This window comes from Megalobrama amblycephala, linkage group LG12 (assembly GCF_018812025.1).
Source record: "Megalobrama amblycephala isolate DHTTF-2021 linkage group LG12, ASM1881202v1, whole genome shotgun sequence".
In the NCBI taxonomy this organism is placed as follows: domain Eukaryota; kingdom Metazoa; phylum Chordata; class Actinopteri; order Cypriniformes; family Xenocyprididae; genus Megalobrama; species Megalobrama amblycephala.
In genome coordinates, this window is record NC_063055.1 from 15544215 (window position 1) to 15568938 (window position 24724).

The following is a 24724-nucleotide window of genomic DNA, read 5'->3' on the forward strand; positions in this document are numbered from 1 at the left end:
CTACTCTATATATTAATTCTCATCATATTTTCAAGTATTTACTTTTTATTGTTTATCTTATGGTTATTCTTATTTTATATTTAAGATTATGTATGCTTGCTATATTCACTTGTTCTTCAAAGTGTTCCAGTGTGACAGGTCACGTTGACACATTTGTGGTTAGATATTGGACGCCTGCCAAGTACTGCAGAAGTGATGTTTTCGGAATTAGTCGCTCATTTGAACTTGATGTACTTTTTTTTATATATATATCAAAATATGTCTGTTTCTATTTCTGCTGACATGTAATAACAATGTCAAAATGTCAAAACAACCCCTATATCTATTTTTGGTACTTGACCAGTCTATGACATAATGGGTACTGTAAATCCATTTGACCTTTTCTCATTAGAACAAAACATAAGTTTGAGTGGGATGTAAATTTCCCTATGCTTATGGTATAAAACGGACTGAGTCGTTGATAGTTTGGCTTTCTCCTTTGCTTTTTCCTTCGCTTTTCTTTGCTCTTCTGCTTTTTCTCTTCTCGTTCTGCAAATGTCTTAATTTTGTTCCTTCTTTCTGTATATTCTGATCTTCATCTATTAGATACAATACTCTGGATTTTACAGTACTCTAAATTTTATTATTAACTATTAATTACTTAATGAATTTGTTTGTCTCTATAATTTTTTAATTAATAAATTTGTTATTTCTTATTCAAATTTAACCTCTGACATAATCATTGCTGAACTGCCTGGATCTCATTTTCTCAAGTTTTTGCATCAGTTACCATCACTTTAGTTTTCAACATTATCAGTGATAAAAGGAAAGATTCTCAAAACATTTAAAGCAGGTAGAGTTATTTACATGTTACATATTTAAATATACAGACAGTAGAATGGAACAACATACTGCATAGAAAACTTAGTTGTAACAACAAATAATGCACTGCTGTTTTAATTTCTATGTTGCATATACTGTACACTATCTGTTATTGTAGTGTAACTATATTACATTCCTTTGTCATTTTAATCAAATTTCAATTTAATATAGGCCTGTTTTGACTCATGATTCATCTTGCGTGGATGCTGAAATAAAGAAAAAAATGGTTGTCATGTCCAATATTAACCTCAAAATGAACATATTGGTGAATTCATATTACTTCATTAAACATAGAGTACTTACATGGAGTAAGGGAGTAATCACTCTTTGACGTCTCAGAGCCTCGTCCTGAATAACAATGGCACAGTTAAACAAAGAACACTAGAAACATGAAACTGCATTGGGATGAACTTTAAAAGAGTCTCTAAAAGAACTGATGTTTGGTTTCTTTTCCTAATTGAGTTTACAAAACATTTACCAGCCGAACATCTCTTTTTCCTCCATATAATGAGTGCAATTATGATGAGAACAGCCACACACATTAACACCAGCACACTGATAACTACAGACAGACTGAAGGATCCTGGGTCAAATTCATCCACATCTGAAATGAATTAAAAATAATAATTTAAAATATTATCAACAACAGTGAGAAAAACAACTGGAAAATAAAGTTAGTAAAACATTTTTGTTGTTCATTCTAATATTGTAATAGTACTGTTGATTTGCTTGATATACAAAATTGTATTGTATTTTATAGAACAAAAATAAAGTATCATCAATCTAATGTCTAATTTGTTGTTCAGTTTTGTTTGATAGATGTGTGTTAGTTTTTCTTTACCAAATCTAATGTCCAATTTGTTGTCCAGATTGAGGTGCTTCATTGTACAGTTGTATTTGTGTCCTTCACGTTGTTCTTCTGTGCTGATCACCAAACTCTTCCTCATCTGGTAAGTTCTGTCTCCGTTGGGCAGAATCTCTCCTCCTGTGATCTGATCATCATCCACAGGCTGATCATCTCTGAACAGAGTCAGGTTAATGTGACGGGGGTAAAAACCAGTGGCCAGACAGCTGATCTGAAGCCCTTGAGAGTCTGTGAGTGTCTTCTTCATGAGTCTGACTCTGGGTTTCACTACAGAGAAGGACGAGAAGACTTCCTGTTGTTAAACTATTGCATCAGTTATTTATTTATGGTTCTCAAGTTTCATAAAACAGTCAGAGGCACATGTATTTTCTGTCAGCTGTTTGGGTCATATTGTTGATTATGCTTCTTTTTATTTTAATACTGAAGTTCAGGTTGATTCTCTCACCTTTTCTCATCACATTGTTCTTTTCCATATTCAGGTACCTCCGCAAAACTTTAATGCAAATAGGATGATAAACATTTTCATTTAAAAAGTTCAAATGAAGCCATTTCACTTGGTCCCACGGCATCCATGGCTTTTTCACCTGGATCACGTTTTTTTCCAGGTCATATGTGAACTCCTCCATATTTTGACTATCAAAAGCATCCCACAAATGAATTGGACCTGGTTTATCATTATTCAACAGTTCACATCCAGTAATTCTCTGATAAATATGTACACCTTCAAATGAAGGAAAAAAATAATGTTTTATTAGTCCTCACTGATGATTCTTACTGTCTAATAGTGATATGCTGGCTATAGTTCTCACCATCTGTGTGATTTAGGTGTTTCTTAACATAAAAATCACGTGTTTTCAAGCCATTATACATGTCTTGAAATACAACACCAGCATCACTTTGCTCTTCATCATAGTATTTTGAATCACTGTTAGTGCGATGGACAACTTTCCATGTGTTTGAGTCATAATACATTATTTGCAAATCATCCAACATCACCACAGCACTGAACTCAGGAAATGGTGTCTGTCCAGCTATATATGTTGCCAAAACCATCAGTGAGTGAGAACCTGTGGATACACAAGGACGAGAAAATAGTTCAGTGTCAAATTAGGCCATAACATATGACTATACATTCCAGGCTTATCTTCCTCTGGCATTATAACTGAATATACATTATGATAAATATTGCATATTTCAAGTTGTCATCCACATTAAAGGGGTGGTTCATTGCGATTTCACTTTTTTAATTTTAGTTAGTGTGTAATGTTGCTGCTTGAGCATAAACAGTATCTGCAAAGTTACAGCTCTAAAAGTTCAATGCAAACAGTGATATTGTCTTTTAAAGTTATGGCATTTTAATGCCTACAAAAACGACCGGTTTGGACTACAACAAGCTTCTTCCCGGGTTGGTGACATCAGAAACCCTGCTAAACACGCCCCTGGAAACACGCAACAAAGTGGGCGAGGCCATGTGGTGCAGCATAATGAAAGTGGAAGAGTTGTGTACACCGGACGCGAGTGGTGCGACACATCAAAAGATAATAGAACCCATTATAATAATCAGTGATATTGTCTGGATGCGGCGCGGAAGACAGCTTCCAGAATCTACACGAGTTCAATGTTGGATTTGCACAAAGGCTATTACTGAAAGAAGAAGCAGTTCCCACTTTAAAAGCAGAAACTGCTGTTTATTGGCTTCAAACTGTAAGTAAGTTTTATTGTTTATACATGTCTTTTAAACTTATAGTTCTGTTGCTATTTTTGGTTGCATCAAGGACATAAACAAAGACCAACTCGTTTTTGCTTCGCTAGCCAGTTAGCTAAATTCTACAAACACCAACAAACTTCTATGTTCATAGACAAACAGTTGTTCATGCTATAAATTAAACATTATCTTTAGAAAAATGCTACTACTCAGTCATGTATTCGGCTACCGTAAAGCTTTAATCAGGATAAAACTGTATATATTGAAAGCTAACAAACAGCAGTGACAGCATATCTAAACACTTTGACACAAATACAACATTGAAAATACCATTTATAAACGTCCCTTAAAAGCCACGATTGCAGAGGCTCTGCTTTACCCTCTTCATCTGGGTCTGATTCTGTCTCAATTTGATACAGCAATATAGACGCCATTATTTAAATTTCCACTGAAGCAACTAATGGTAAGGGGTGTGGTGTTTCAATACGCTTAAGCGAATCACAATACACTGGGCCAGCTAACCAATCTGAGCACATTACGTATTGTGACATTTTGCACTGTCCCAGAATAAACAGACAGGAGACGAGATTCCAGTTTGAAAGCACCCAACGGGCTTTGGTTTATTTCCTGAACGTTTACAAACTAAATCGGGAGGTGTTTTACTTCCCCAAAAATAATCAAACGCAGAAGAAGAGCTTGACTAACGTTCCACTCCCCTCTTCTTTTTCTCCCTGCGCGCTGTGTTAGCCCCTCCCTCCTAACTCTTTTTTTCCCTGAACACCTCCTCCCAACAGCAGGTGAATAAAGTAAAACACATTTATAACAAAGAATAAACAGTGTCATCGCCACACTGCCCCCTCCTCGAATTTCCTCGCCCCCGAGGAAAGGTGAAATCCACAAAACGCTGGGGTACACGAAGTGCCTCCCTAGGACGAAGCCGTGATCCAATCTTCTCTCTTGTGGTCTGCTGCGGGCCACTGACAGGTAGTCCAAGCCTCACGGGGTTAGTCTGCCAGAACTCCACATCCTGGCTGGTACGACAGGCGCCATTGCAATGTCTTTCACCAGTCAAACGATGATCAGGGCTCATTTTGCAATCTTCAGGTGCGCCCAATGCAGACTGACCCAGACAAACCCCAGATCCCTTGTCTGGTGCTGCATGTTCAGCTCCTCTGTCTGCAGGTTGGGACGCCCCAGTGGTCTGCCGTTGTCCTCTGCTCCTCAATGGTTGCTGTTCTCCCAGGTATGGAGCCATCCTGTCCCGATGTAAAACCACTGCCTGTCCCCCAGGCCTCTTCCGAACGCGGTAAACAGACTCTCCAAGCTTCTTCACTACATGACAGGGTCCTACCCAGGCACAATCCAGTTTAGGTGAACGTCCCTTCTGCCTTTTCGGACTATAGACCCATACCAGCTCTCCAGCATTAAAATCACATCCCGTACAATGATGGTCATATGCGCGTTTTTGGCGAACTCCCGCCTGCAAAGCCTGACGACGAGCAAACTCATGGGCTGACTGCAGCCGGTCTTGTAGCTGATGTGCATACTCCAAACCAGGTGGGGCTCTTGGTGCATCTGGAGGTTGACCCATCAACAAGGAAGATGGAGTTCCTCCCCTGATCCGTATGCACTTCAGTGGGAACCCCAAAGTGAGCAAACATACCTTCCAGGAGGACATCCACCACCGTCACTGCCTCCTGGTTAGGAACAGCATAGGCCTCTGGCCATTTTGTAAAGTAGTCCATGGCGACCACCACAAACCGATTTCCTCTAGGGGTCTGTGGAAACGGTCCTAGTACATCCACAGCCACGCGATCCATGGGACAGCCTACCAGGCGTTGTTGTAACGGGGGATGAGACTGGCCGGTTGGCCCTTTTTTAGCAGTGCAGACATCACACCGGCGACAGTAGGACTCCACATCCCTACGACAGGTATGCCAATAGAACTCTTGCCGAACTCTTTTTAATGTTTTGTTGACTCCAAAATGTCCTACCCCCGGCTGTCCATGCATTGCTTCCAGAACCAGGCGGTGACAGGACTTCGGCACTACTGTCTGCCACTTGGTTATGCCAGTCACAGGCCAATCCTCTCTGTAACACTCCCGAATTCAATGTCAGGCCATCCCGCATGGACCACAGCCCCCTCACCACTGGTCCAAAAGCCATGACCTCTTCCCACGCAGGCCTCCTTCCAGCTTCCACCCAATCGATGACTACCTGGAGCTCGGGGTCCTTGCGCTGTTCAATGGCCCATGCTACACTTGAATCAGGCAGCACTGCACAACAAGATGCCTCCTTCCCCATCTCTGGGGTCTCATCAGCCGGTCCCTGCATCACATATCCAACCAGTCGCTGACATTGTGGGCATGATGCCATACATGTGCGCCTTGACAAACCGTCCGCATTCTGGTGACTCCCTCTCTTGCGATGCTGAATGGTGAATTGAAACTCCTGTAGGCGTTCTATCCATCGTGCCACCTGTCCCTCTGGCTCTCGGAAAGACAACAGCCAACGTAGAGAAGCATGATCTGTTCGGATCACAAAATTAAGACCGCAGAGGTGATGCTTGAAATGGCGGACTGCCTCCACCATGGCTAAAAGTTCACGTCGGGTCACACAGTAATTCTGTTCTGCCCTGTTGAAGGCTCGACTGTAGTAGGCAATGACCCTCTCTCCCCTTTCCCCCTCATGGGAGAGAACTGCACCCAGACCAACATTGCTGGCGTCTGTGTCCCGGATGAATGGTAAACTAGGGTCTGGGGCGGCCAAGACTGGAGCATGACATAAAGCCTCCTTCAGGCTTTCAAAAGCCTGCTGCTGTTCTTGCCCCCACTGGAACCGTTGTGATTTCTTTGTTAATTCATGGAGGGGAGCGGCAACAGTTGCGAACCCAGGGACGAATTTCCGATAATATGATGCTAGTCCTAGCAAAGACCGCAACTGCCTAAGGTTGCATGGGACTGGCCATTCGCGAACAGCTGACGTATTCTGATCATCAGTAGCCACCCCTGCAGCACTCACATAGTGGCCCAAGAAGTTCACGGCTTTCTGCATCAGCTGGCACTTCTCCGGATGCAATTTCAGACCAGCCTGAGCTATCCTGGTCATGACGAGGTCGAGGGCACTCAGGGCTGATTCAAAGTCTTTTCCATGGACTAAAATGTCATCCAAATAGACCAGGCATGCCTCCCTTGGAATTCCCTGGAGCACCCGCTCCATCAGCCGCTCAAAGGTTGCCGGAGCGTTGCACAGACCAAAGGGCATGGTCTTGAATTGCCAGAGGCCTGTCACTGTCGTGAAGGCAGTCTTTGGTCTTGCATCAACACTGAGGGAGACCTGCCAATACCCGCTACGCAGATCTAGCGAAGAAAACCACCTGGACCCAGCAATCCGGTCCAGTGACTCATCAACCTGAGGAAGTGGGTAAGAGTCCTTGATAGTCACCTCATTTAGGCGTCTGAAGTCAACGCAGAAACGCCAGTCACCATTCTTTTTAGGGACTAATACAACTGGTGAGGCCCACGGGCTTTCTGATGGTTCTATAATTCCTGAAGCCTTCATCTCTTCCAGGCAGTGATCTGCAACCAACTGCCTCGACGGAGGTAACCGACGTGCCCGTTGCCGGATGGGTGGTGCATCCCCAGTGTTTATAAAATGCTGTACCAACTTCGTCTGCCCAACATCACTGGCTGAGGCGGCAAAGATGTTATAATGGCGTTCCATCACTTGCCACAATTTCTGCTTCTGGAGTTCCTCCAAACCCTCACTACTTCTCTCCCAGACAGATTTTGCTGCTTACACTGAATCTGGGTTCTTCCCACCATGACTGCAGTTCTCACTATTAAAGACAGCAGGCGGTGAGACAGTGGAAAGCCCAATCGCAGAGCCAGAAAATGGTGTCTCTACAGACTGTAATGTTGGTGACAAAGTGGAAGAGCTTGGACCGTGGTCTCCCTGGGCTTGTGAGCTAGGATTTGGATGGCCTAGGTAACGAGACTGAGGATCCGGCCACATAGAATTAAAGTAAATGGGTACTGAACACTTTCCAGCTAGCGTTAGGGTCGCTGCCCTCAAGTCTAAAACCGCAGCTGCCTGGTGTAGGAAGTCAATACCCAAAAGACAACATTCCGGATTCTCAGTGGCCCAGACCCACATCACTGTGCTGTGCCCCTCCACCACGATTTCGGCCTCACAATGGCCCATCAACGTTGCCTTCTCACCCATGACAGTCACCAGGGGAAATCGAGCAGTCTCAAGGACCCTTTTTGTCAAGAATTTAGGATGAATAATGGTGACTGTAGAACCAGTATCCAACAAAGCACGCACCGGTTGTCCATCCACTTTAGCTTCTATTCGGCAGCACTCTACTGGACTAACCAAATCAACAGGTGATCCACTGGGAGGTTCTGGAATGGCTGATGGGCCGAGAGCACCTCCCTCTACTCTGGCCCCTGTCCATTTCCCGAAGGAGGTGTGGCCACGGCCATGTCCAGGGTTGCACATTCCCGGCACAAATGACCTGTTTTTCCACAGCGCCAACAAACCACAAGCTCCCTCTGGGAGGCATTTGCCTTAACACTTTGCGATGGAGACTGCTCCCCGGAGTAAGCAGCAAAAACCCTGGTACGGCCAACATTATTGTTGCTTAGCGCTCCACTGGGCCGTTCATCAAATATCCCCTCTATAACCTGAGCTAGGTCAAGGGCTTCATCAAGGTTAGATGGCTGAGCTATTCGTACTTGCTGCCGTAACCGATCTGGGGTCAATCCCCGTACGAATGTGTCCAGAACCAGCATATCCCTCACGCTTTCACTGAATGTCGGGTAGCTGCGATGGGCTAAGTGTCACAGGTCAGCCATAAACACACCCAGGGGCTCTTTTGGTCGACGGGCACGCTCCTGAAACTGCTGCCGTAAGGCCATCGGGGGGGTAATGTCCCCAAAGCGGCGAGACAAAGCCTGGTGCAGCGCATGAACACTATACATCTGACTTCCTTGGACATCTAGCAGCACCTGTTGCGCATCGCCATCTAAAGCAGCTGCGAGCTGGCCCACTTTCTCAGTTTCGTCCCAGCCATTAGCCTCGGCGACCAGCTCAAACTTCTTCCGGAACGTTTCATAAGAAGAATGACCATCATAATGCCCCAATTTCAGAGAGCTACAGTTTTTGTTAGACCCCCATTCAGGCATGAATGTGACGGACTGCGCTGGGAGGTTTGAAAAGGAACAGCAAGTGGGTATGGGTTCTTTGGCTGGGGACTCCAGGAGCCAGCGGTGAGAGGCAGCTGAAGCGGTTGGATACATGGCCATCTCTGGTTGTGTTTCCATTGTATGTTTCATATTACTCATCATTGACAAATCAGAGTGCTTGTGAACACAGCTCATTTGGTAGGGGGGTCGTATGGCAATGTAGTTGGCCATTGAGCGTGGTAAGAGGGGGCGACTGGATAAGGTTTATTATCCTTTTCTGATAAACCCAATGGGTTAGCTTAACTGCCATCTGGGCTGTTCAGCTTGCTAAACAGTCCCTCTTTAATGTGCTTATTACTTGTTTGTGGATGATTATAACTTTAACTTGAAAAAAGAAAATGTTTCATCTGTCTTAACCCATGTACAGCGTCTCTGTTTACCAGCGTTTCCATCGGCGTTTCCATCGGGGTTTCCATCAGCGATCCGCGCTACAGACTGGATATTTTCATCTCCGCTGACTTCCAGTTCTGTGACCTTCTGAGTGCTCGCGATGCAAATATGTTCACCAAAAGCACGAGACATACTAAAACAGGGTGTAGGGGACTTTTGTCTAGTTTTAAGGGAACATTCTTGATCATATTCGTTCAACAACAGTGGCAGAAAAGGATTAGTGGGCGCTAGCGCGCTGATCAGCGCAGCTCTCTCCATTACGGCTCGCTCTCCCTCGTGATGATAAACAGACAGGAGATGAGATTCCAGTTTGAAAGCACCCAACGGGCTGTGGTTTATTTTCTGAACGTTTACAAACTAAAAATACTTTTTTTTTTTTTACTTCCCCAAAAATAATAAAACGCAGGAGAGCTTGACTAATGTTTTTTTCCCGCTTGACTAACGTTCCACTCCCCTCTTCTTTTTCTCCCTGTGCGCTGTGTTAGCCCCTCCTTCCTAACTCTTTTTTTCCCTGAACACCTCCTCCCAACAGCAGGTGAATAAAGTAAAACACATTTATAACAAAGAATAAACGGTGTCATTGCCACAGTATTTTGTAGGGAGCGGCTTCATTGAACCAGGAAGTCAAACGAGCCGTTCATATGACAGTGGAAACAGAGGTGTAGAATAAAGGTAAAATATATGAAAAATACAGTGTTTTCAAAAAAATGAAGCATTAAGACATGTTAAACTGTGCCCCAAAAACACAATCAAGCCTGGAAGAAAACCACTGAACCACCCCTTTAAAATATATGAGAAGTAAGGTTCATCTGTTAAGAACCGTGTACTGAATCATGTACTTGATGCTGAACAGTAAAACAGAGAAACAAAAAGAGGCAGAATGAATCAAGAGATTGAGATAAAAGATTTGGATGGTTGTTGCAGCATTTTCAACCATGCTGATAAAGGGTGAAAGAATTTTAAACAGTATTAATAGGCAATGTTGAAGCAGAGACCAGTTAATTCCAGGCCTGAGCCTTTTATTATTTTATAATAAAACCATGATACTAAAACACTGTTAACGATATTTTTAAAAAAGCAGCATGCAACCTTTGTGCAAGTTTATAATTAGTATAAAAAACACGGAAAGATATTTCACACGTATTTACAATTGTTTACCGGACAGACAAATTATTATTATTATTATTATTATTATTATTATTATTGTAAACCTGAGCTGCTCTTCCTCTAACTTTCAAACTCAGTATTTCTCCTTTTCTGTATGTCACAGAAAAGCTTTTCAAAATCACAAAAATGATCAAACATTCAAAAACAAAATATAAAAAATTGCAACATTAAAGGGATAGGTCACCCAAACTTCTAAATTCTATTTACATTTACTCACCCTCCAAACCTGTAAAAGAAGACATTTTGTAAAACATATGAGTGGTTGTTGTTTTAAAACTATAAATAATAAAATTACAATGAAATACCTATAAATGATAAATTTCCATCCTACTGTAAACAACTGTTAGGTAAACATCAAACACTCAAAACCATTTGTTACCATCGACAACGTTTTTTTTTTTTGTTTGTTTTGTTTTTTGTTTTTTTTGTTTTTTTTATAAAATAAAAAGTAGTGTCCACCTTCAGGTCACATTATCACTAGAGCGAGCGCGGCCATTTGTAAATCCACTTACAGTTATTTTTAGCTGTACAAAAAAGCTTGTTTTGCTGTTTGATATTGCAAACTGGTATTTCTTACCATATATGTATTGTCATAATTATAGATTGCTTTGTAGCACAAATAGTTTTACCATTTAATGCACTGTTGTTCTTCAAGGCTAATGAATCTCACACATTCACATAAAATACTTCTACGTTGCAAAATAAGGCGAAAAGGAAAGCATTAAATTAACTTACCTGCATTGACAACTGTCAAGCATGACAACAGATACGCAAGCTTGAGCATTCTCTAAATTAATGAATCCAGGTGATGTCTGTAAAAACAAAATAAGCGCATGTACATGCGTAACCCTACATAACACGATCACAAGTCGATGCAGAATCAGTCTTCTATGGGGTGTGTTTTATGCACTTATGGCGGGTCCAATGTGCCGTCGACGCCACAATAAATGAATATCTTACCCTCATGTGTTTTTTACTAGCTTTTCTTATTATATTTCTTATCAATCATTAACGTTTTGCTTTTAATTTCCTATTTGTTCTGATGATATTTTTATATATTCTTGAATACATATTGTGTATTGTATACAAAGTTGTATGTCATTGATGTCATCTCCTACTGTTCACAAGCATAATAATAATAATAAAAAACATTTTTAAAAAATCACTCACTTTCTCCTAGAGATTACGGACTATGTGCAAATTAGCAAATTATACACTATAACAAAATAACGGGGTTCCAAAAGCCACAAAAATATTTTAATGAAATCACAAGAGTTCCCTTTTGAGTCAGTCTCTCGACACTGCGTCACCGAAGGTGGAGCTATAGGGTTATCCCCTCCTTCCTCAAATCTACCAAAGCTTTATAAAATCTTATAAAATCTTAAGACAGAGACGAACACACACAAATAAAGGTTACGGATATCTGTAGACGAGCAGAGAGATAACGGCAGTAACTGGTAATTAATCATCTGACAAAGAAACGTAAAAAACAGCAAGGGGAAATAGAGGAAATCAGGGAAAAGGAGCAACAGGTGTTACAACAATCAGCACGAATGCCAATAGTAATGACAAACAGCTGAGTCCAATAGGCAATGAAGGGAGAGGTAAAAAAAAAAAAGGAGAATCAAACCCGGCTCATGACAGTACCCCTCCCCCGAGGAGCACCCCCTGGCGCTCCCGAGGAAGAGGACTGGCGAGAGCGAAGGAAGTCCTCAATGAGCGAGCAGTCCAGGACGTCCCGGGCTGGAATCCAGCTCCTCTCCTCAGGACCGTAGCCCTCCCAATCGACTAAATACTGATGACCACGCCCCCGACAGCGCACGTCCAGCAGTCTCCTGACCCTGGACAGGAGAATCTTCGACAAGAACAGGACAATGGGTGGGTCGGGCGCGCACATGTGCAAATAACTGGTTTGATACAAGATAGGTGGAACACAGGGTGGACGCATTGCAAGTTGGGAGGGAGCTTGAGTTTGAAGGCTGCAGGACTAAGAATCTTGACTATGGGAAAGGGAAAGATGAAGCGTGGCGCTAATTTACGAAAGTCACACTGCAGGGGTAATCCGGAGTGAAAAGCCACACTTTTTGACCACAAAAGTATCTGAGTGCTTTGACACGATGGCGATTAGCGGAACGGTGTGTGCGCTCCCTATTCTGGCATAACGCGGCTCTAACGGTTCTCCAGGTATGCTGGCAGCGTCGTATAAATGCTTGGACCGAAGGAACGGAGGCCTCTGTCTCTTGTCATAATTATAGATTGCTTTGTAGCACAAATAGTTTTACCATTTAATGCACTGTTGTTCTTCAAGGCTAATGAATCTCACACATTCACATAAAATACTTCTACGTTGCAAAATAAGGTGAAAAGGAAAGCATTAAATTAACTTACCTGCATTGACAACTGTCAAGCAAGGAGAACAGAGGAGGTTGGTACCCAAGACAAGCCTGGAAAGGTGATAACCCCGGTGGCTGACGAGGGAAGCGAATTATGGGCGTATTCAACACACGGCAATTGTTCGCTCCATGATGAGGGATTATGAAAAGCTAAAGTGCGGAGCATACGACCCAGAATTTGGTTAGTGCCTTCAGCTTGGCCGTTAGTTTGAGGATGGAACCCTGACGACAAGCTGGCCTAAGCGCCAACTTGACGACAAAACTTCCTCCAAAACTGCGATGCAAATTGAGGCCCCTTGTCAGAAACAATATCTGATAGGAGTTCTATGACTATCTGGGCTGTCTCCTTAGCAAAGGGAAGTTTACAGAGTGGAACGAAGACCGTTGAAAAACGGTCAACAATAGTCAGAATGAATCTAAGTAGTCCCACGGGAGGAGAACTACTTGACTTGGTCAAATAGCACAAGAGGCCACGAATCGGTGCACATCACATTGGCTAATGGCCGCGAGAGTGCCTCTAACTCCAGGATGAACTACTAATTTCGACGAATGCCCCCAGTGGAGAACAGCTGGACGGATAGACCTGGGAACAAACAACAAGTCCCTGGGATATTGTGGAGGGACAGACACATTAGATAATGCCGCCTTTACATGCTTCTCTATTCCCTAGACTACGCCCCCAACCACACAACCGTCAGGTAAAATAGTCTCAGTGGTGGAGGCGCTCTCCGAGGTACCAAACTGGCGAGAGAGAGCGTCAGGCTTAGTGTTCTTTATGCCGGGCCGAAAAGAAATGGTAAAGTCGAAACGTCCAAAGAAAAGTGCCCAGCGAGCCTGGCGAGCGTTTAATCGCTTGGCTGTGCGAATATCTTCAAGGTTCCAGTGATCTGTCCATACTATGAATGGAACAGCGGAACCCTCCAACCAGTGGCGCCATTCGCCTAGAGCCAACCGAACAGCAAGAAGCTTGTGATTGCCAATATCATAGTTACGCTTGGCCGGTGAGAGATGGTGAGAAAAATAAGCACACGGATGGACCTTCTCATCGATTGGCGAGCACTGAGACAGCACAGCCCCTACAGCCACATCAGAGGCATCGATTTCGATGATTAATTGTCTCTTTGAATCTGGGGTAATCAGTATGGGAGCTGTAATAAACAGCTCCTTGAGTCTATCAAACGCAGACTGTGCGGATTCGGTCCACATGAAACGAGTCTTAGACGAGGTGAGAGCAGTCAAAGGGGTGCCAATGTGACTAAAATTTGAAATGAAGCTACGATAAAAATTAGCAAACCCCAAAAATCGCTGGAGTGCCGTACGGGAGTCAGGAACAGGCCATTCGATAATTCCACAAACCTTGGCAGGATCCATGCTAATGCCGTTAGCTGAAACTACCGAGCCAAGGAACGTTACTGACTGGACGTGAAAGGCACATTTCTCAGCCTTTACAAAGAGGTGGTTCTCTAAGAGGTGCTGCAGAATGCGACGGACGTGCTAGACGTGCAACTGGAGAGAGGGAGAAAAAATTAAAATGTCGTACAGGTAGACAAAAACAAAAATATTAAGCATGTCTCTCAAGACGTCATTCACCAATGCTTGAAAAACGGACAGTGCATTGACAAGGCCAAACGGAAGAACCTGATATTCAAAGTGCCCTAATGGGGTATTAAACGCTGTCTTCCATTTGTCTCCCTCCTTAACCATCTGGGGTCTGAGGATTTTTGGGGCCCTGAGAAGAATATTAATGAGCTCTTTCAGTCAGGTAGGCTGTGAGAAAACCCTCTGTGATCATGCTGATAACAGGATTAATGTCCACTCTTGACAAAAAAAAAAACATGATTTTTGTGATCTCATGCATGTATTATTGCACATCATGTGAAGAAAATTTTGTATAGGCCTATGTTAAATTACAGTACCAGTCAAAAGATTGGATGCATTACTAATGTTTTTAAAAGACGTCTCAAGTCTCTAACCAAATAATGGTTTTCTATTTTAATATACTTTAAAATATAATGTATTTCTGTGATGCAAAGCATCAGAACATTCCTACCTCTATGGCATTTCATATAGGCTACTATATTTGTTATATTATATAGACCTTATGTAGCCCCGTCCCTTTTCAGCGCTGCGCTCGTTGTCTTTTGACTTCCGTCTTGTATTTCCACAGCGATCTTATGTATTTATGCATGAACTGCTCATTTTAAAATCTTCCTGGTCTACTGACATTTGTTAAGACATCTGCTTTAAACATAACAATGCTCATGATACCTTTCATTAACTCTACAACAGGTAAATCCACTTCACCAGCGAATTATTCTTCAACAGCGATGCCATAGAAATATATAGGGCTACCGCACAAAAAGAAGTTCAAAGACAATATTCTAAAGATGGCCGCGCGCATGTTTCTCTGGAAAATAAGGTATATAGCCTAAATGTTAATGTGCAGTTGACAAACTATACATCATTAAAAAGATCTAAGACTCAAGCTTAACATTTTGACCTCTGTTTTACTCTTAAAATCTTATATTGACTGTAATTTCTTAATATGCTTAAAAGCATGCACATTTGGAGAAATATTGATGGATTCTCATATGTTTATGTCAATTTTCTATACAGAGAAGTAATATTTATTCTATATTTATTGTCATCACTGTGAGCACTGGATACTGTGTTTTCAATTCATACTTGCAGCTGGAGGGTGCTCTGTGCACCTTTAGTCCACAAATGCCTCCTAAAGAAGAACAGGCCTTGTGATATTCCAGGAACTAACAAAGGGCTTTCAGAGATCGCTAACCATGGTTTTAACATACAGATAAACACTTTTGAAGATAAATGAAGATAATAAATACAAGATTCAGACAATGTATACATGTATTGCCTCAGAATTTGCATGTGAATAGCGCTCGCTCCGTGGGCATGGCCGCATTAGCAGATAATGAGCTGAATCACGGGCGTCTGACATGTGTCTCTTTTCATACAGATTACATAAACAGAGATTTTTTGTTTTCGATTTGACTTGCACGATTTAAAACCTGACATTTCAACGTTTCTTTAGACATAAGTAATTTTTTTGTGATTAGTATTCACCAAGTTACAGTTTATTTTCTGAGAACTATCAGATTGGACTTTCTTCAGAGGGAGACGACAGATCATGCATCATGTTGGTTTTCTTTATTTTGCAAAAAGCACAACATTTTGTTTTTACTCTGAGTGTACACAAATAAAAGAAGATATTCCACAGGTTAAAATGGTGTATAACTCTTAATTGTATGTTCAACATTTACAGAGTATTTTGAGTCTCTTTCACACTGGTAAGAAAAAAAACGTATCCAGCAGCGATACCTCAGACTCCAGAGTGTTAATACAAATTAAATGATAGGCGTTGTGGAGGTCAAGCTTCGTGAAAACTTTAGTTCCCTGTAAGATCTCAAAAGCTGATGACATAAGAGGCAAGGGATAACGGTTATTGACTGTTATGTCATTAAGCCCTCGATAGTCTATACAGGGACGCAAGAACCCGTCCCTCTTTTTCACAAAGAAGAATCCTGCACCAGTGGGCAAGGAAGACGGAACAATACCGGCTGCGAGACTCTCTATGAGTTATTTCTCAAGGGCTTTGCATTCAGGGGTAGATAAGGAATACAACCGACCGCGAGGGGGGTAGTACCAGGAAGTAAGTCGATGCTACAGTCGTACGGGTGGTGAGGTGAAAGGGAAGCAACCCAGGAACGACTGAACGCAGCTCGCAGATCGTGGTATTCCTCCGGCACTCCAGACAAATCACCAGGCTCCTCCTGAAAAACAGAAACAGAGGAAATGGCAGGAACAGCAGACACAAGACATTGAACATGACATGATAATTTCCATGACAGAATGGTTCCCTCGGCCCAGTTAATCTGAGGATTATGTTGAACGAGCCAAGGATGACCCAAAACAACAGGGGCAACAGAAAAATGTAAAATTGAAAAAGAAATAGTGTCTTGATGATTGCCAGAGACAGTGAGAGTCACCGGAACGGTGACGTAACGAATTCCTGACAGCTCGCTGCCATCAAGCGCAATCACAGGGCTAGGAACCTCAAGCTTGCGAACAGTCATGTTCTTCTCCTGGGCCCGATCCTTATCCATGAAGTTACCCTCCGATCCTGAATCGATGAAGGTTAAACAAGAAGCATCAGAACCAGTCCAGCGAAGGGTGACAGGAAGAGTGGTGACAGTCCTTGCAGGAGGGGAGTGTGAAGTAACGCTCGACAGTACTCCCCGGTCTACTGACAAGCGCTTTCTTTTAACTGGCCTGAACGGCCGCAGTAAGTGCATGGCCTGTGCAAAACACAGAGCTGGCATTCGGCAGGAGCAGTCTGAACTCCCGCCACCTGCACGGGTTCAGGAAACAGTGCAGCTTTGAACGAAGTCTCAGCAGCAGGAGGTGGTTCGGATGGCACATCACGGGCACGGCGGGTTGTTAACTCTGGGTTCAGAGGCGGCGCTGGGAGAGGGAGGATCAGATTGCTTGTGGCAGAAAAACTGGAAACGGTGATTCAAGTCCATCAACTGGGCAGCAAGACTCTCCACTGCGTGTCTGGCTACGGAGAGCTCTTGCTCATGTCTGCCCAACAAAATTCCCTGCCACCTGACGGAGGAACAAACGGATGCCAAATTCGCCGGGTCCATTGTGGTCAGATGATTCTGTTATGAAGCAGAAGACCCAGAGGCGAAAGAGCAAGTTATCAGAGTTTATTCCACAGTCCAGGAAAAAGGTAAATAAAAAACAGTCTGCCAAGTGCCGTCACAAAAAGCCACTCGCAGCTGGTACTGACAACAAAACAAATAGTCACTGAAGATGGAATACAGAGAGCAGTAGCTCGATCTCGGATCTGGAAACGTCTCAAGTTGCAGATGGAGAGTAGCAATGCCTGGCAGGTGGACGACACCAGGCTGAGGGCAAGAGAGCTTCAGATGGATGGATCACAAGATGGCTACAGGGACTGGGACTAAGACAGAGATGAACACACACAAATAAAGGTTAGGCTGCAAGTCAAGCCATTGACCTCAGCCAAAAGTACTTCATGCAACGGATACCTCATATGCTCAGCAGCATAGCGGCTATAGAGCAAGTTGCACAAGTATGGGCTACTGCAAACACATCACAGAGTAAATGACAGTGGTCTCGCATGCATCCTGGATTAACCATACACTCACTGCCAGCATTCATGTTGCGCTTGTCTCCAGACTGCATCAACAGCAGCCATTCAGCACCCCAGGTGCATGGATAGGCGACGGCACTTTTGCCTAGCAGAGTTCAAACCTAGACATGAGACATCCACAGCATGAGGCTGGTGACCAGACACTATGCATAATGTTGCAATCGGTGGCAAGCCTGACTGTGTTGTGCAGTTAATGGTGGAAGTCGTGCTCAACTAACACGATCGTTATAAAGGTGTTTAAACAGCAAAACACATCCACTTGCACATATTTGGCAATCGGAATATTAGATATTTCATGCTATAGTTAACAAATTTGTGAATATTTTGAATAAAAAAGGAAAAATTAAATGAAAGCAGATCATCATTCATACAGTGCTGCGTTGTGTCACGTAACAAGCAATGACGTGTCACCATGGAAACCATAAAGTGATAAGTTCTAAATAACGGTCGCCTTAAAAAACTCACGCTGGGGGGTCAGACAGAATTTTTGAAACTTACGTGCGAAAGGGTTAATGGAACTTGGATGTGGTATTTATGTTGATTTATATGGGGGATAAAAAAACCTCTCGGATTTCATCAAAAAATATCTTAATTCACGAGTTCACACTTACAAATAATCAGATAGTAAATAGTATGCATAGTAGTATGCGTATTTGGCGTGCTGTCCGAGGAGAGGGCTCAGAATCTGTATTTTGGCCCAAACCCAGAGTAGTCAAAAACTTGAAAAATAAGTGCTTTGATTAATGACAAAGTGATGACAGCTTGAGTGTATCCACATGATTGTTCTGCTCCTTTGCAGTCAGCTCCCTTTGCCATTCATCTGTTTTATTATTATTTTCATGTACTTCTTCTCATTTACCAGACAAAGGTCTTTGTTAGCCCTTTTTTTTTAATAATTAACTTTTACATGCTAGATGTGCTTTGTCTCAACGGGAAAGTGAAAACTTTGGGAACTTTGAGTCCTAAGCTGTGTCAATAGCACTAGGAGTCTCAGGTGTTTATGTAGGACACAATCTCCCATGACACTGAAAGGAAAAACTTTCATAACATAACATAACAGACACTAAGTAGATTATTCTAATGCATTTTATTCAACCATATAAATCTATAATGGCTTAAACAGTTAAAACAGTTCAAGAGACAACATATTCACTGAACTGACTATATCTGTTAATAGGATTTATCAAGCAAATAATTATATGAATGTATAATTTTGCTAATGTATAAAGTCTGAGTGATGTCTCTTTTCTGAATCTTTCTACACTGTCACAAGAAATTATAGAGTCAGCAGTCTGTATAAGTTTATATTGCAATCGTTCTCAACCAGAGGTCCAGGACCACCAGAGGGCCTCAGCAAAATACCAAAATGGGCTGCACGATCACTAAACACAATTTAATAAAAAGTTAAAAGCTGAAAATAAGCAGCTTTGTCATTTCATCAGAACCAGAGGAAGGATCTTTGATATTGTCTTAGACAACGGGGCCTTGAGAACCACTGCAACAGAGAACATGCACATAGCCTTTCAGAAACAATTGTGTTACCTACCTAATGTTACATTCTCTAGGATTTTAATGGGGACCTATTATGCTCCTTTTCATGAGATGTAATAGAAGTCTCTGGTGTCCCCAGAATGTGTCTGTGAAGTTTCAGCTCAAAATAACCCACAGATCATTTATTATAGCTTTTTGTGTGTGTCCCTTTAAATACAAATGAGCTGCTGCTCCCGACCCCCTTTCTGAAAGAGGGAGGAGCTTTAACAGCTTGTGCTTCGGTTAGGGATGTCCAGATCCGATCACGTGATCGGAAATCGGGCCCGATCACGTGGTTTCAGACTCGATCGGAATCGGACGTTACCTCCCGATCAGAACTCGGATATATATGTATTAGGGGTGCAACGGTTCTCAGTAAAAAATCGAACCGTACGGTTCTACACTTACTGGTTCGGTACGCACTTGCACCGCGGTCCATCTCGAATGACGACGCATCTATTGGTTAATATGGTTTGTTTAAAATAGCAACGTGGAAAACAGACAGACAGAGTTCAAATAATGTATGTTTCAGTCGATGGATGCGCAAAACGTTACAACAACGATAATCAGAAAGCGCAGACAAAAGAGTCACTCTTTGTAAACTGTTAACTGCGAGTGCCGTCTGCTCTAATGTCCAGTCATTTACGCCATCATCGCCGTTGATAGCGCAAGCGCAGGTTAGACCTGAACAGCACACGTTGCTATCTGTGTTTAAACGAACTCATTTAAGCCTTGCTGTTTTAAACCTTCAAGAACAAGACGCGAAAGAGAGCTTGCGCGCTGTGAGAAGATTTGTGTGCGCTCATCTGAAGCGCGCACACGCTTATTTCAGTCAGCGCACAAATACTGAGTTCTCTTTCAAGTCTTGCGTTTCAGCGGACAAATTCATACAAAAATTATGTCAACATGCCCGTCTTAGCGAGTATCCTAGCAAACATAGTCGGTTTTGTCTTAAGTGAACGTATATTAGTCGAGAAAGACAGCGCATGTGTAACAGTATATGTACTGGATCGTGCATGTCTTATAGGGAAAAAAACTATTCCTGCTGCCTGTTTTTAATGTTAAATCAAACAACAAATAACAAAGAAATCACTCACTGCTCTTGACTAAATAGTTTTTGTAACTTCAATAATGATTAATCTTTATTTATTTTATACAGTAAAGATAATATGCAGTGATATTTTATATTTGATTACTTTATCCATTTTCTGTACGTGAAAACGACTGTTAGATACCTGAAAAACCGAAAAGCACTGTTCCTGTATCCTGGATCTGTTTTTTCGCTCTTCTTTATTCTTTTTCATGTATTATAGAAGTATCGGATCGGGACTCGGTATCGGTAGATACTCAAAATCAAATGACTCGGACTCGGACTCGAGGGCAAAAAAACGTGATCGGGACATCCCTAGCTTCGGTTGCTCAACAACAACAAAGCTGGAGAATCTCACACAGCCAAAATGACGATTGTCAGTAATGGTGTTCAGCCTTACATTGTTCAAAACGGAGTCGGACACTGATGGATAAATTTATAGTTACTGAGGAGTTGAATCATCTCATCAACTAGCATGTTAAACTTTTGTGCAAATCAAGCGTTGAATTGACCCTTGTTTGTGAAGCAGTCCAGCATAAAATGACAGCATGGTAACAACACTCTACTACAACAACTCTTCCTCTTCTCTAAAGCAGCCCAACATGGCCTCACTCCTGTGTTGCGTGTTCTCGGGGGCAGGGTTTATGTAAAAAAAAAAAAATTGTCACCAACCCTGGAAGAAGCTTGTGTCCTTCGCAGTCACTTATTGTAGTCCTTATCTGACTCCAATATAATAAATCTGACTCTATTAAAGTTGTTATTCTTTAACCTCTTATTCTTTAAAGGTAAAAGTCTTTCTTAGAAGTGATAGGAAAACATAAGATTTAACGGGAACATTTAGATAACGAAAGTTACTGGTGGATCCAAAATGGTCAATATTATTATTCATCAATTTTATTCATATCTTATGTTAATCATTTATGGCTTATGATTTATCAATATTACTTCTGATTTCATATATTCATGCACTCCTACTCTCTATATTAATTCTCATCATATTTTCAAGTATTTACTTTTTATTGTACCCTTATGGTTATTATTATTTTATATTTAAGATTATGTATGCTTGCTATATTCACTTGTTCTTCAAAGTGTTCCAGTGTGACAGGTCACGTTGACACATTTGTGGTTAGATATTGGACGCCTGCCAAGTACTGCAGAAGTGATGTTTTCGGAATTAGTCGCTCATTTGAACTTGATGTACTTTTTTTTTATATATATCAAAATATGTCTGTTTCTATTTCTGCTGACATGTAATAACAATGTCAAAATGTCAAAACAACCCCTATATCTATTTTTGGCACTTGACCAGTCTATGACATAATGGGTACTGTAAATCCATTTGACCTTTTCTCATTAGAACAAAACATTAGTTTGAGTGGGATGTAAATTTCCCTATGCTTATGGTATAAAACGGACTGAGTCGTTGATAGTTTGGCTTTCTCCTTTGATTTTTCCTTCGCTTTTCTTTGCTCTTCTGCTTTTTCTCTTCTCGTTCTGCAAATGTCTTAATTTTGTTCCTTCTTTCTGTATATTCTGATCTTCATCTATTAGATACAATACTCTGGATTTTACAGTACTCTAAATTTTATTATTAACTATTAATTACTTAATGAATTTGTTTGTCTCTATAATTTTTTAATTAATAAATTTGTTATTTTTATTCAAATTTAATCTCTGACATAATCATTGCTGAACTGCCTGGATCTCATTTTCTCAAGTTTTTGCATCAGTTACCATCACTTTAGTTTTCAACATTATCAGTGATAAAAGGAAAGATTCTCAAAACATTTAAAGCAGGTAGAGTTATTTACAGGTTACATGTTTAAATATACAGACAGTAGAATGGAACAACATACTGTATAGAAAACTTGTTTTGTAACAACAAATAATGCATTGCTGTTTTAATTTCTATGTTGCATATACTGTACACTATCTGTTATTGTAGTGTAACTATATTACACTTTGTCGTTATAATCAAATATCAATTGATGGTCATTATCACAACAAAACCTGATGGTATCTCTGAGCAAATGCTAAGGCATTTTAATTTTTAGTTTCAATTTAATATAGGCCTGTTTAAACTCATGATTCATCTTCCGTGGATGCTGAAATAAAGAAAAAAATGGTTGTCATGTCCAATATTAACCTCAAAATGAACATATTGGTGAATTCATATTACTTCATTAAACATAGAGTACTTACATGGAGTTAGGGAGTAATCACTCTTTGACAACTCAGAGCCTCGTCCTGAATAACAATGGCACAGTTAAACAAAGAACACTAGAAACATGAAACTGCATTGGGATGAAATTTAAAAGTGTCTCTAAAGGAACTGATGTTTGGTTTCTTTTCCTAATTTAGTTTACAAAACATTTACCAGCAGAACATCTCTTCTTCCTCCATATAATGAGAGCAGTTATGATGAGAACAGCCACACACATTAACACCAGCACACTGATAACTACAGACAGACTGAAGGATCCTGGGTCAGATTCATCCACATCTGAAATGAATTAAAAATAATAATTTAAAATATTACAGTGAGATAAACAACTGGAAAAGAAAGTTAAAGTTAGTAAAACATTTTTGTTATTCATTCTAATAGTACTGTTGATTTTTCTAAGGCTTGATATACTAAATTTTATTGTAATTTACAGAACGAAAATAAAGTATCATGAATCTAATGTCTAATTTGTTGTTCAGTTTTGTTTGTTCATTTGATTGTCAGTTTGTCAATACCAAATGTAATGTCCAGTTTGTTGTCCAGATTGAGGTGCTTCATTGTACAGTTGTATTTGTGTCTTTCATGTAGTTCTTCTGCGCTGATCACCAAACTCTTCCTCATCTGGTAAGTTCTGTCTCCATTGGGAAGAATCTCTCCTCCTGTGATCTGATCATCATCCACAGGCTGATCATCTCTGAACAGAGTCAGGTTAATGTGACGGGGGTAAAAACCAGTGGCCAGACAGCTGATCCGAAGCCCTTGAGAGTCTGGGAGTGTCTTCTTCATGAGTCTGACTCTGGGTTTCACTACAGAGAAGGATGAGAAAAGTTACTGTTGTTAAACTGTTGCATCAGTTATTTATTTATGGTTCTCATGTTTCATAAAACAATCAGAGGCACATGTATTTTCTGTCAGCACAGCTGTTTGTGTCATATTTGTTGATTATACGTCATTTTATCTTTATACTGAAGTTAATCAGGTTGATTCTCTCACCTTTTCTCATCACATTGTTCTTTTCCATATTCAGGTACCTTCGCAAAATTTTAATGCAAATAGGATGATAAACATTTTCATTTAAAAAGTTTACATGAAGCTGTTTCACTTGGTCCCACAGAATCCATGGCTTTTTCATCTGGATATTGTTTTTTTCCAGGTCATATGTGAACTCCTCCACATTTTGACTATCAAAAGCTTCCCAGAAATGAATTGGACCTGGTTTATCATTATTCAACAGTTCACATCCAGCAAGTCTCTGATAAACATGTACACCTTCAAATGAAGGGGGAAAAAAAAGTTTAATTAGTCCTCACTGATGATTCTTACTGTCTAATAGTGATATGCAGGCTATAGTTCTCACCATCTGTCTGATTTAGGTGTTCCTTAACATAAACATCACGAGTTTTCATGTCATTATACATGCGTTGAAATACAACACCAGCATCACTTTGCTCTTCATCAAAGTATTTTGAATCACTGTTAGTGAGATGTACAACTTTCCATGTGGTTGAATCATAATACATTATTTCCAGATCATCCAACATCACCACAACACTGAACTCAGGAAATGTTACTTCTAGTCTAGGTTCACTTTCTTTCAGGATCTTTCTTGTTCCCCCTTTTTTGTTACATATACATGGCTAAAATGTGCCTAATATTTCTATAGGCTAATGAAATAATACCGGCATTAAAAAAAAAATTTCATTAGGCTATTTTTGGCGCCCCCTCAGCACTTGGTGCCCTACGCACAGTGCGTGATGCGCGTGGTGGGAGCGGCGGCGCTGCTCTTACCATTGGAGAAAGCGCAATGACATCAGTCGCAACATTCCCTAGTCTGCCTTCTCTTAGAAAAATAAATTTTTATCAAGCTAAAATCTACATATAGTTCCAACGAAAGTTTTGTTTAGTGTAAAACATTCTGAAGATTGGCAAACAGGCTGTCCATTAATTAAATGATTAGCTATTTCCCCACAAAAGCTGTTTAATCAGCATAGTGAAGCCTCTCATCCATTGACTTCCATTCAAAAAACAGCCTCCTGTCTCATTC

General features: G+C 41.2%; 1 protein-coding gene across 2 annotated transcripts; it reads right to left on the reverse strand.

The window, feature by feature from the left end:
- Nucleotides 1-827: 827 nt before the first annotated feature.
- LOC125280379 (class I histocompatibility antigen, Gogo-C*0101/C*0102 alpha chain-like) lies at nucleotides 828-24233 on the reverse strand. Of its 2 annotated transcripts, XM_048210886.1 has the most exons (7): nucleotides 10973-11525; nucleotides 2536-2793; nucleotides 2172-2447; nucleotides 1703-1993; nucleotides 1340-1465; nucleotides 1165-1209; nucleotides 828-1067 (listed from the first exon to the last, which is right to left on the reverse strand). In XM_048210886.1, exons 1-7 carry the CDS (start codon nucleotides 11019-11021, stop codon nucleotides 1045-1047), a joined length of 1068 nt encoding a protein of 355 aa, XP_048066843.1. In that variant the 5' UTR covers nucleotides 11022-11525; the 3' UTR covers nucleotides 828-1044. The 2 variants fall into 2 exon arrangements, with proteins under 2 accessions (XP_048066843.1, XP_048066845.1); XM_048210888.1 differs by lacking the exons at nucleotides 1340-1465; nucleotides 1703-1993; nucleotides 2172-2447; nucleotides 2536-2793; nucleotides 10973-11525 and adding exons at nucleotides 22834-22959; nucleotides 23196-23486; nucleotides 23674-23949; nucleotides 24038-24233.
- Nucleotides 24234-24724: the final 491 nt, after the last annotated feature.

Bases quoted from the DNA above. Each gene is read 5' to 3' on its own strand.
- LOC125280379 (XM_048210886.1), bottom strand. From the start codon at position 11,021: ATGCTCAAGCTTGCGTATCTGTTGTCATGCTTGACAGTTGTCAATGCA. The intron at 2,448-2,535 runs GTGAGAACTATA...CTTCATTTGAAG, and splicing joins ACACCTAAATCACACAGATG to GTGTACATATTTATCAGAGA. The intron at 1,210-1,339 runs GTAAATGTTTTG...ATTGTTATTCAG, and splicing joins GAAAAAGAGATGTTCGGCTG to GACGAGGCTCTGAGACGTCA.